Here is a 13320-nt window from a genome sequence, read left to right as displayed (position 1 = left end):
TTCTTTTATTTTGACAGCATGGCCACCAGTATTTATTTTTTTTTTCTAAACATTGGAGAGAACCCCCCCCCCCCCCCCCCCCCACACACACACACACCCACAGACAGGTTTGACTTCATTAATTTTGCCCAAGTAACTTAGTCTCCACCTGCTTCCTGTTTCCTTCCAGCAGGCCACACACGCACACACATACACACACGTACACACACACTTCAGCTGCTGTCATCTCTGCAGGATCAGAGGTCAGAGGTCAGACAGCAGGAGCGTCCATGTTGCTGCTCCTGCAGTTTGACCTCTGACTTTTTCCACATTTTCTGTTTGTTTCCATTAAAAACAGGCTTTTTACTCTCGGACCACTCAAGGCAAAATCTTGGACTCAGCAGCAGACATGTGTTCATCTTTAAAAATTCACTGTTTTAAATTAGGTACTTTATTTTGAAAACATGACCTTATTTATAAGAGCATGTACTATATAATATACGTTCATTTAAAAAGAAAAAAAAAAGGAGCTTTTTAAAAAATTAAATAAAAAAAATAATTGTTTTATTTTGAAGGCAGGGATCTTATTTTGAAGTAATGGGAAATATTTTTGAAAGAAGGGGCCTTTTATTTTGGTTTCTGTTAGATTTTAGTGATTTGTGAGTGATCGGGGATTGGCAAATCGAGCCGATCACCCCGCCGATCTTAAAAAAACAAAAAAAACAAAACAAAACGCGGTCCGCTACGTCACCTAATAACCACAACAATCACAGACTACAAGCTCCGGTCGAGCTGCAGAAGCTAGAAGCAGGCAGGCGGAGCGGGGCCATAGACCTATAAAACTAGAGTTAAATATTGTGGTTTATGTGTTAATGTGCTTATAAATTTCTATGTGGTTTGTCTTCTTCTGCTTTTTTATTGTGTTTGGTGAGTCACAGCGCCCCTAAAGGCCTGGCATGTGTACTACCTGCCCTGAAGCCTCGTGTTGAGCCGTGTTCATAGTGAGGTGTGGACGGTTTTTTGGGGGAAGGCCAGGGAGGAAAAATATTGTTTTTTCGTCGTGTGGATGTACCCTCAGTTTACAACAACAACTAAAGAGAAAGAGAAGAATTTTGATTCAATAAGTGAGTTTTACAATAATTTCTAGCTAAACAAAGCTTCTGCCAATAGTGCTTTTAGCTTCAGACATCTTAGTTGCTCCAGAAATAGACTATTGAGTATATTTGCACTACCAATGTGAGTATCGGATCGGGAAAGTATCGGTATCGGCCGATACTCAATTCTGAAAAATCGGATCGGTATCGGGGGCAAAAAAGTGTGATCGGGACATCCCTAGTTTCTGTTGTCCATGTTGAGGGCTTTTATTCTGACCTTGTGGGCACTTTATTCTTATTAATTTGACGATAGTTTCTAAAGTGTTGACAGGCGATGGTTTCTAAAGTGTCCTCAGATAATGGTTAATGAAGTGTCCTCAGACAATGGTTTCTAAAGTGTTGACAGACGATGGTTTCTAAAGTGTCCTCAGATAATGGTTAATGAAGTGTCCTCAGACAGTGGTTTCTAAAGTGTTGACAGATGATGGTTTCTAAAGTGTCCTCAGATAATGGTTAATGAAGTGTCCTCAGTCAATGGTTTTTAAAGTGTTGACAGACAATGGATTTTCAAATGTTGACAAACAATGGTTTCTAAAGTGTTGACATACGATGGTTTTTAAAGTGTTGACAGACAATGGATTTTAAAATGTTGACAGACAATGGTTTCTAAAGTGTTGACAGACGATTTCTAAAATGTTGACAGACAATGGTTTCTAAAGTGTTGACAGAGGATGGTTTTTACAGTGTTGACAGACAATGGATTTTAAGTGTTGACAAACGATTTCATAAATGTTGACAGAGAATGGTTTCTCAAGTGTTGACAGACGATAATTAAAGTGTTCGCACAATGGTTCTCATGCGCGGGTTTCTGTGTGTTTTGACAGTGGATTTCAGGAATGTATGAGGGAGTTGATTGAAGGAATTCTTTTTGTGTGTGTTGAAAGTAATAAATGTGGACTCAGCAGAGACTCTGAGCTGAGAGAAGCTGCTGGTTTCATTTTACTGCTGAGCTGCGCCAGTATCGATCCTCCACATCAGGACCACTAATGGACCTCAGGCAGGAAGGACACACACCGTCTGTCTGTCTGTGTGTGTGTGTGTGTGTGTGTGTGTGTGTGTGTGTGTGTGTGTGTGTGTGTGTGTGTGTGTGTGTGTGTGTGTGTGTGTGTGTGTGTGTGTGTGTGTGTGTGTGTGTGTGTGTGTTTTCCTGCTGATGGGGGTCATCATGTTTCCTGCTAACGCTCTGCAGCTGAAACATTCAGACTTTTCTATAACGCCAAATTCAACACAGTCATCTGAAGGCGCTTTCACACAGACTAATCCAACAATTTCCCACTAGCAAGTCGAGGAGATAGTGGAGAGAGAAAACTCCCTTTTAACAGGAAGAGACCTGCAGAACCGGACTCAGAGGTGGAGACTTTCTGCTGTTTCGGTTGGGGTTAAGGGATAGAAAGAGAGAACTGGAAAGGACCGAGACCGGGCAGGAACCACTTCCTGCAAAGAACGTTCTCCTGTAATCTGTGAGAACGTTGTATACATGTTGTAGGTCATGACAATGTTGTATACAGGGTGTAGAAAGAGAAGAGACTAATGGAACCTCCTCAGCTCAGTTCCACAGATGTTAGAGAAATTCTGGTGGATGCGTCAGTTCCAACGTCCAGTTCAGTTTCGAGAAAGTTGCAGATGTCTGTAATGTTCCATACTGAATCACTGGACTGACACCAGCTGTGACTTGGTTCTACTCCAGCTCCTTCAGGCTCTGTCTGCTCCACATTAGATACAGAAATAAAAGAACCCTTTACGTTCTTTGCATTCGTGACATTTCTGTCTTTTGGAAGCTGCAGTACCACAGTCAGCCACAGAGGGGGCAGTGGGCGAAAAAGAGGCAGTGTTCTTCTGATGTCACAGAGACGGGTCGACACAAAAATCCCAAGTTCTGCTTCCTTCTATCTGGACAGAGAGATCAACATCACACACACACACACACACACACACACACACACACACACACACACACACACACACACACACACACACACACACACACATCGTTTGAGAGGAACTTCTTCTTTCTGTAGATTTATGACTCCTGTTTGTTTTGTTATCTCATTACTTGTTTCATGTTTGCTTTATCAGCTTCAGTTGTTAAGAGAAACATACAGAATGGTGAGCGTGGACGGTTGTTCCTGTTTCGAATCCTTGCAGGACTTTACATGAAGTTTCGCAGACGAGGTTGTGGTGTTTTTCACTTTTCACAGTTCATATGGAAACACTGGGGGTGGGGTTGGAGGGGGGGGCACGAACATGTTAGCCAACAGTGACATGTTAGCTCGCATTTAAGATGTTAGCTAACAATCCCATGTGAGCGTGTCAGATCGCAGTAAATGGTTCCAGTCTTGCAGGTGGAGATGGAGACGGTCTCCGTGAAGCTTCCACACGCTCATTTGCCCCAGTTAGCCCCAGTTAGCTTCAGTTAGCTTCAGTTAGCGTCAGTTAGCGTCAGTTAGCGTGAGCAGCCGTGTGAACCTCAAGTAATAAGAGCCGAGCTGATGAGCTGCAGCAGTCGGTCAAACATTAACTCGCCTCTCAATCTGTTTTCCATCCACATGCTCCACTCTTTCCATGACACTCAAAAACTGAGGGCCGAGCTCCTCCAGCCCCTGCTGCCCCTCCTGACCAATCCTGCTAATTGCCCTGCCGTGTCTTTAACGAGTCCACCCATCCGTCTTATGCTCCCAGCACTCCATCTCAAGGAGCTGGGTTCACTTTCAGCAGATTGTGTGTGAAGGCCGGGGTCACCTGGACATGTGTGTGTGTGTGTGTGTGTGCCTGGACTATGGGGGTATCTGAGAGGTTCGAACCGCTGTGCCACACAGCGCCCACACACTGCACACGGCTGTATGGTGTGGTTAGCTCAGACAAAGAGAAAGGAGGTAAAATTAGCAACAGAGTGTTTGTCAGGAAATAGCTCCACATCAGATAACCCGCCGCACTTTCCGTATAAGGAGGCAGGTTTCTGCCCCGAGGGGACTTCAATGCCCCTCTGTAGGAAACGGGACAGAAAATATCAGATGCCAGCCAGACTTAATGCTGAGCCATGAAACCTGAATATCTTAATGTAATGAACTGTACTGCTGTCTCTCTCTGTTAGCTTAGCATTAGCCAAAGATGCACAAACATCTTCAGCTAAAGCTATCTCTTGCTCAAGGAGCGGACCAAGTTATATCAACAAATATATATCTGAACCACCCAAGGTTTCTCTTCAGTACTATAGCCAAGCTGACAAAAAGACACCGCTCTGTCGGACCACATTTTCCTTCATCTTTGAGCAGTAATGACTCTGTAATCTTCTTCAACCACAAAATGTTAACGATCAGAGGTAAAATTGAAGACATACTCCCCAAAGCTGTCACAGACCGACCAACCACTATTTCTTCAGATTTGTCAGGAGAACCTGATTCACAGTTATACAGTTTTCATCCTCTAAAGCTTTCCGAGTTTTCATCCATTGTGGCTTCACCTAAACCACTGGTGAGCAACCTTTTTCTTGAGGCACCCACGATTCTGTAATGATGACTTCCTTTTCTCTGAGGACAAATCCTTTGGGTTTACTCACTAGATCAAGTCTGTTTGATGGTCTCTGTCAGTGTCCTCTATATTACTTTCTTTCCATCCTCTAACCTCCAACCTCCAAACTCCACCTCTGAGCCTGGTTCTGCAGAAAGTCTCCAGAACCATCCTCTAACCTCCAACCTCCAACCTCCAAACTCTCCACCTCTGAGCCTGGTTCTGCAGAAAGTCTCCTATGCTTGCTCATGTGGAATTGTTGGGTTTTCTCTGGAAACGTGCCTTCAGATGACTGTGCTGTGTTTTGGGCTTTAGAAATCAAGTGAAATTGAACCAGCAACCCGCAAAACAACATTCACTTTCACATGTTAGCGTCACAGCTGCTAACTGTGGTTCTTAAGGACACCCGGGGTTGTTAGGAGGTTCTGCGTGGACTCACCTCGGCCGTCATTCTGGATATCGGACAGAATCTGGGAGTAGTTCACGGGCGTCTTGTTCTCCTCAAAGACGCGGTCAACAAGCGAGATGTTGATGCTCTTCAGTTCCGTGTACAGACCCTCCACGGCGAAGTAGCATGGCCGGTCGTCCACTTTGTCGTCGCTGAACATCAGGATCACGTGTTCCCTCCAGCCAAAGTGCTCGCAGATCCTCAGGGCGAACCTACCCAGCTTCCTGTGGGTAGGGCCCGTGTTGGTGATGGACGGGTAGACTCCGCCTACGAACGCCACAGCTGGGGCGCCCGCTGTGACCATTGGAACATCCCAGTGTGTAGTGAAGAGGCCGACAGGGGAGGAGGTATAGCAGCAACCGGGCCCGATGAAAGCCCACGGGTCGTACGCCAGCTTCAGGTCCACCGCCATGAGCGGCGCCATGGACTCGGAGCACACGCCATGCTTGTCCTCACTGTTCTTGAAGGCGTAGGTAAGGTGGAACCCTGGCAGCAAGGTGGGGTCGGCGTTGACTGCCCGGATGGCGCGATCCAGGGCGGGGCCAACACGTGGCCACGCCCACGGGTAGTCTGTGTTGCTCTGCGGTAGAATGACAGCCAGCGTGATGTTCTGCTGATGTTCCTGGTGTCCGCGGCGCTGACGCCTCGCTGTGTGGAACCGAACCATCCGCCCGGCTGCTGGCTGCAGGTCCACCAGAACCAGCAGAACCAGCAGGAGAGAGACAGCTTGGCAGCAGCTCATCGTCCAATCACACAGCAGCTCCTGTAAATAACAACACACTGTGTAAACAACAATAACAAACCATGTAAATAATGACACACATTATGGCTTTCAGACTCTGCCCCCTGCGTGTTCCAGGCCCCGCCCCCTGTGGCTCTCACAGGCCTGTAACCACTAGAAACGGATAGAGATCCCCGTGTTTCAGTCTGACCTTCTTCACATTTCTGTTGTTATTAATAAAAGCTGCCGGTCACACATCACTGAGTCCTCCTCCACCTCCTCCTCAGTGAGTGGTGAGAGAAAAACTCCCCACTGAGCAACAGCGGTCCAAATCACGACTTTAAGGCGTCATTTAAGCCAGAATGAAATGTTTGTTTTGTGCGTCATTCCTGGACATTGCATGGACGTCCTGTCTGAACGTTGAAACAAAGACCTCCAAAAGGAGGAGCATACAATATGCCAATATATCTTTTTAGTCAGGAAAATTACAAAAATAGTGTAACAACTCTGCAGTTGTGTTGATGCAATGATAAGGTTTAGTGATGATGTTTGTTAGTTCCAATTCTTTTGTGTAGCCTGAACGCACCGTTAGAGCAAGTTGGCCTGTGATTGGCTGAGAGTGGAGAAGGGGGCGGATCAGGTGAGCGTGCGGAGCACAGCACGGAAACTGCCTCTGTGTGTGTGTGTGTGTGTGTGTCTGTTTGGAGGAGAACGGAGGAGCGGCCCGGTTCTGTTTAATAATAAAGCAGCTTTACAGAGAAGAAACTTGTGACACACAGTCACTTGGAGAAGTAACTTTAATCTGATTACTGGATTAGAAATAGTAACGCGTTACAATACCCGTTACTGAAAAAAGTGGTCATATGACAGTAACATGTTACCAAGTAAGTAATGCGTTACTGGCATCACTGGTTATGATGAACCAAAACAAACAGCAGCAGACAGGTGGAACATCAGTCCCATGACCAATCAATAAAAGTCCAGAGACGGCAGAACAAAGAACCCACACAAGAGGAGCAAACGTCTCCCAACAGAAGAATGTCTAAGAGAGAGAACATGGCCACCATCATTCTACTGGAAGCATGGAGTCGTTCCACAAAAACGAGCGACGACACAATGCTGAGCTGTTCATGACGGAGGAGGAACCTGCCGAGAACTTAAACTGCAGGAGAAGCTGAAGCTCCGCAGAACTTACAGTCCTTCCTGACGTTTGGTGCAGCTTCAGATATTCACACTGATTTTCTCTTCGACAGCTTCAAGAAAGTTCTGGAACCAAATCAGCCCCGACATGTGGGATTTGGAGAGGAAACCAAGGCCTTAGATCAGAGCTGTACATGGTTCTCAACATGGTTCTCAGGCCGCCCCTCAGAGCGGCTTTTTCAAGTCTGCAAACTTGTGATCAAGAAGAACGTTATGCTGACAGAGACTGTACACCTCAGAGGAACGTCACAATGGACTACAAACTTTTGAAAGTTTAAAACACATTTTGTTATCATGGGATCATAATCACACTAGCACCAAAATCCAGACGCATGAAGAATGTCGAGAACTTCCTCCATGGATCAGAGCTGGTCAGTATAACAGAACAAGATGAGAAGATAGACTTCTTTCATCCTGCACTACATCCTGAGGATTAGCGATGACCAGGAAGACAATAGAACCAACGCAGGGATAAACCAGTCAGAACTTCTAAATATGGAGACGACTGATCAGAAAGACGAAGCCAGAATTTCTAAACAGCCGTCACAAAGAACCAGAGAACCACCAAGAAGTTCATTCAAGAACAGCAAAGAACAGCCAGAGCAGATGAAACTGGAGAATAACAACATGGAGAACCAGAGTGAAGAACATGAAGAACCAGAGTGAAGAACATGAAGAACCTCAGTGAAGAACATGGAAAATCTCAGTGAAGAACATGAAGAACCTCAGTGAAGAACATGGAGAATCTCAGTGAAGAACATGAAGAACCTCAGTGAAGAACATGGAAAATCTCAGTGCAGAATGTGGAGAACCTCAGTGAAGAACCTCAGAGAAGAACATGAAGAACCTCAGTGCAGAACATGAAGAACATAAATGAAAAAATGGAGAACCTCAGTGAAGAACATGGAGAACCTCAGTGAAGAACACAGTCAAAAAGCAGGAGGAAGAAAACAGCCTCATGACTGAACAAATAAAAAAACACAACTGCAACACAGCTCCACAACAAAAACACAACATGGAAACAACAAAAACACAACAACAAGAATACACCACAAGACAGAAACTACGCAACAAGATAGCAAGAACGAAACAGCAACACCACAGCAGCAACAACAATAACAAGATGGCAACACAACAATGCTACAAGACAGCAACACAACAACAAAAGCAAAAACACAACATAAAAACAATAACACAACAAAAACGACACAACAATGGAATAAGACAACAACTCAGTAAAAACACAACATCACAGCAACACAACACAACACAGCAACAACAAAACACACAACAACACAAAGACACAATACAGTAATAATAGGACAAAACAGCAACAACAAGACAAAAACACAATTATAATACAACAACACAGTAACAACACAAGAACATAGCAACACAATAAAACCATAACATCACAGCAACAATAAAACACACAACAATACAATGACAACACAACAATAATTTGAAAACACAGTAAGAGAACAAGACGATAACACAATCAATTACAGCAGAAATACAATAACACAACAACACAATTATAATGTGACAACACAGCAATGCAACAACAACAAAGCAACACACACTCATTAATTGAGAATCTCCACCAACAACAAAGTCTTAAAAATGAACAATTGCCCTTCATTCACTGTGTGTGTGTGTGTGTGTGTGTGTGTGTGTGTGTGTGTGTGTGTGTGTGTGTGTGTGTGTGTGTGTGTGTGTGTGTGTGTGTGTGTGTGTGTTAAAACTATTGAAGATAAAATGAACTAGGTCGTGGGGTGTGTGTGTGTTCAAAGATTACTTGCGGTCTGAAACCTCACCTGTGTTTGATTAAATCACTTTATACAGTTCTTACAATCTTTAACGACCATTTACGACACACACTCACTCACACGCACGCACGCACGCACGCACGCACGCACGCACACACACACACACACACACACACACACACACACACACACACACACACACACACACACACACACACACACACACACACACACACAGAGGTTCGTACCTCTGCTCGTGCCCGAGGTCCCCTTCATGCCGGCGGGTAACCGACCATCCTGCCCCCGGGGGGTCCCGGTGAGTCCCGGGGGGTCCCGGAGGATGAGTCCCGGGCGGTCTCGGGAGGTGCTGGTGACTGCCGGCGGGTCTCACGTGTTTCGGTAGAGGCTGTCCCGCAGGTCCGACCCGGTGTCGGTCGGTTCCCCTTCACGTGTCCACCTGCTGCTCCAGTCGCGGTCCTCACAGCTCCGCTGCTTCTCTGGAATCAAACCCGAGCCCCCTGCGAGGCTGCAGCCGCTTCACACACTGACGGGGCGGAGACCGGGGGAGCGAAGTCCGGCTCACAATCGCTGCTCCCGGAGGGGGCGTGGGGGGAGTTAAGGGAAAGCTTCAGGGAAGTGGAGGAGGAGGCTGAAGGGAAAGTTTACAGGGAAGTTAAGGCAACAAAAATATATTTATAAAGCACCATTCAGACACAAGGCATTTCAAGATACTGTACAAAAAAAAATACACGAAATACATTGAAGTTTGACAAACAAATAATAAAAAACATTGAAGTTTTAAAAATGAATAAAAGACTTACAGTAAAGCTTTACAAATACATTAAGCTTTAAATCAAGCGATTGAGAATCTTAGTCTCAAGTGAGTAAGAATATGAAACGTTTTAAAACCATCTCCCACACTATCATTCTTTTCATTGAGTCGACTTCGCATACATAACAAGGAGTTTAGGGAAAGTTAGCAGGGGCGTCGAGTAGAGTAGAACAGAAGATACTTTATTCATACCCCCAAAAAAGGGTAAAAGTTCAGGTATCCATCAACTCACAGCATAGGAATTATAGTAATAATAACAATTTACATTTACATCATGACAGCATTAAACGAAATAAATAAATAACGAATATATAATAAACACAAGGGATTTAGAAATAACTTAAATAATTTATCAAAATGTCATAAAGAATAAGCAAGGCAGCCCATGAAGCCAGAGGTTACACACAAAGAGTTCACCTGCTGGGAAAGTTAAGGAAGAGTTAAGGGAACGTGAACAGGAGAGGTAAGGGAGAGTTAAGGTGAAATAAAAGTGTGAGTTTTAAGGTTTTTGAAATGATGTTTTGTTTACGTAATGATAAAACATTGTTGATTAAAAAAATACTTTTTTTTCAGATTTTAGCATTACAGCTGCTAAATGACCATCTTCATCCACTCACACAGATTTCACTGGTCAGGAGCTCGATAACGAACGTTAACTCTTTGTAAGTTCCTCAGCATTCAGGAGAACAAACAGAGGATCTGGTTCTGTTGTTTGCTTTATATTATTATTATTATTTTACTGAGTCCTTCAAACTCTCTGCTGCATCCAGAGATGAAGTAAAAGATTTGAAATGACTTTATGATCTGATTTGATCTGATTTGACATGACGTGTGTCTCTGTGTGTTTGTCCTGTGATGGACTGGTCACCTGTCCAGGTATTTCCTGCCTTACCCATAGTGAGGTGGGATTGGAACCAGCGACCCTTTAGAGGATTAAGCAGTATTAAGCCCCGTTTCCACAGTGCCCCTTGGTACCGGTGCCGGTCAGGTGGGGGTTGACTATCCGTAACCAGACCCGTATCAGTGCCGCGTTTCCATTACACGGGGAACGGTTTGAAATGTAGGCAGGGTTATGAACGGTTGCGTAATCATGCAGGATGTGACGCCATAACGGGAGGACATTTTCAAAAAAGTTTCCTGATTGCTGCAGAAGTTCTGATTGGAAATGGCTGCTTGCTGGGAGAACAGCGGTTGTCACGGACCAATGAGCAGATGGCAGTGTTGAAGCTCCTCCCCCTCATATCCGGCACATTGTGCCTGGTACCCCAAGTGGAGGGGTAGCGAGAAATGGTTACCAATGGTACCGGTTGGTAACGGTTCTGAGTCAGTGGAAACGCACAACAACCGGTTTCGACCTGACCCATACCGGCACCAAGGGGCACTGTGGAAACGGGGCTTAAGAAGGTGGGTGGCTGGATATCAATAGTGGTAAAGTGGAGAACCAGTGGCCTGAAGCCAAATTTGTGTCTGAGACATTTTTCATGAGTGAGACTCTGCAGGCTGGACCTTTCCATCCAAGAAAAACAAGAATTAATTATTCAAATCATGATGTTTTTATTCTGTTTGAGAAAAACAAACGTTTTTTTTTTCCTTCCCAGACCGCAGCTTGGAGGACTCATCGGCTTGCTTCAAAGTGGTAAATATAGCAAAAAACCCTTTCATCAGTCAGAAGTCATGAGTGTGACTGAGTCCAGGTCCAGGTCCTGGTGCAGGTCCCGGTCCTGGTATTTTACAGAAACATTTCACAGCTGTAACTCTTCATCAGACTGTTGAAATCTTAGAGCCTTTAAAGGTGATGAAAACAAATCAAATCAAGGTTTCCCTTAAACTTCCCCTTAGCCGATGAATTAGAGGCCAACTTCAAAGCAGAGGGAGGGAGGGGGAGGAGAAAAGGGAGGAGAGAGGGGGGGAGGAAGGAAGGACAGGAGGAAGGGGGGGGGGGGGGAGGAGGAACAATAGAGAGAGCTTCAGTGTTTAAAAGTGCTTAGAGAAAATGTGTTGGCAGACCCCTGAAAATAAACATTCGCAGAAGAGACCGACTGAAGGTGCAATAACACAAACCCCAAATAAACCCTGAAAGACAGACCTCCACAGAGACCCCCCAACGACAGACCCCCCCTCCAAAAGAAACTGAGACTTCTACAGACCCCCATAACCTTCTCCAAACACACACCAACACAGACCCCCAAAATACAGACCCCAACAGGAAGACCACCACAGAACCCTAAAAGACAGAAGACAGACCCCAATATACTTTTCCAGACTGACCCCTAGACTGAGAGGTGGTTCAGGTGTCTGTGGACCGGAGGCGCCCTCTGGTGGTCGTAGGAAAGATCAATGAACTTGAATAATCAAGGGAAGCAGGTGTTGGAGCTGCACTATGGGGAAGTGTTTGGCAGTGTGACGTCACAGTGACGCGGTTCAGTTCAGGCGACACTGCAGTGGACTCGGTACAGTCGGTATGTTCGTCCCGGAAGCTGTGTGACCTGGCGGAATCTCAAAGATCTGCATAAAGTCCATCAGCATCAGGTGTGTGTGTGTGTGTGTGTGTGTGTGTGTGTGTGTGTGTGTGTGTGTGTGTGTGTAAAACAGAAACCAGATGACCTGAATGATAATAACATGCTGCTGTAAACTGTAACAGGGAAACTTAAAGGGGCAAAGTGACACACGCACGCACACACACACACACACACACACACACACACACACACACACACACACACACACACACACACACACACACACACACACACACACACACACACACACACACACTTTATGTAACAATAACTCGTCAGCTCAGACTAAAGCTAACCAGGGAGTTCCACAGGGTTCTGAGTTGGGAGCCATACTTTTCACATTACACATGCTTCTTGTAGGTAATATTACCAGGAAACACGCCATCAACTTCCATTGTTGTGCAGATGATACACAAATCTATTAATCTATGAAACCAGATGATAGTGATCAACTTGTCAAACTAGACGTTTGTCTTTTTTTTTTTAAATTCTTTATTTTCAAAAAGTGGTGAAGAACAACAGGTTACAATAAGACATGTCATCACATTATCCACTTTTCTTTTTCCTTTTTTTTTTGTACAAACGAAAGAGACAAGAAAAAAAAAAAAGAAGTAGGGAGAGAAACAGTGTGCACAGTTGATCGTAGAAAAAAATAAAAATAAAAAAACAAAAATGTCAATCCAACACCAAAACCAAAGGGGGTGAGAAATGTTACTTTCTAAATACTAGTAACCTCAATAAAATTTGGTCGTAAGGACTGGATGTAACTGACCCATTTGGTCCTTTTTAAGGCAGTTTGAAAATGTTACAGATTCCATTACATAAATCTCATTCACTAGGTCTATCCACTCCGACATCGTGGGGGGCTCGGGACGAAGCCAACATCTTGTGACTGCCTTCTTGGCTGCTACTGTAAAAATATTATACAAGTATATATCTTGAGCCCCACATAACCTCCAACAGCCGGCGTCTTTAAGACGTTTGTCTTAAAGACATTGAAGCCTGGATGAGCTGTAATTTTCTGTAAGAAACTTGGATGAATACAGAAGAAAAATAAATACAGAAATATCTTGGAGACAAATGATGTAAACGCATAGTAACTCTGGATGGTGTTACTTTGACCTCCAGAACCACAGTCAAGAACTTGGAAGTGACTTTAGACCAGGACTCGTCCTTTAACTTCCACAAAAG

General features: G+C 44.7%; 1 protein-coding gene across 1 annotated transcript in view; it reads right to left on the bottom strand.

Moving 5' to 3' along the window:
* Positions 1-9324, bottom strand: part of LOC308114328 (atrial natriuretic peptide receptor 1-like) — a 17863-nt gene extending 8539 nt beyond the window's left edge. The window contains exons 1-2 of the mRNA XM_080471123.1: positions 9027-9324; positions 5080-5851 (exon numbers count right to left, since the gene is read on the bottom strand). Coding sequence (XP_080327249.1) covers positions 5080-5830 — 751 coding nt within the window. The 5' untranslated portion in view covers positions 5831-5851; positions 9027-9324. The remainder of the gene's footprint in view (positions 1-5079; positions 5852-9026) is intronic.
* Between the last annotated feature and the right edge of the window lie 3996 nt (positions 9325-13320).

This window comes from Lipophrys pholis (assembly GCF_963383615.2).
Source record: "Lipophrys pholis genome assembly, chromosome: 9".
In the NCBI taxonomy this organism is placed as follows: Eukaryota; Metazoa; Chordata; class Actinopteri; order Blenniiformes; family Blenniidae; genus Lipophrys; species Lipophrys pholis.
The sequence above is the reverse complement of the archived record's forward strand: the minus strand, read 5'-3'. Positions and strand labels throughout refer to the sequence as shown.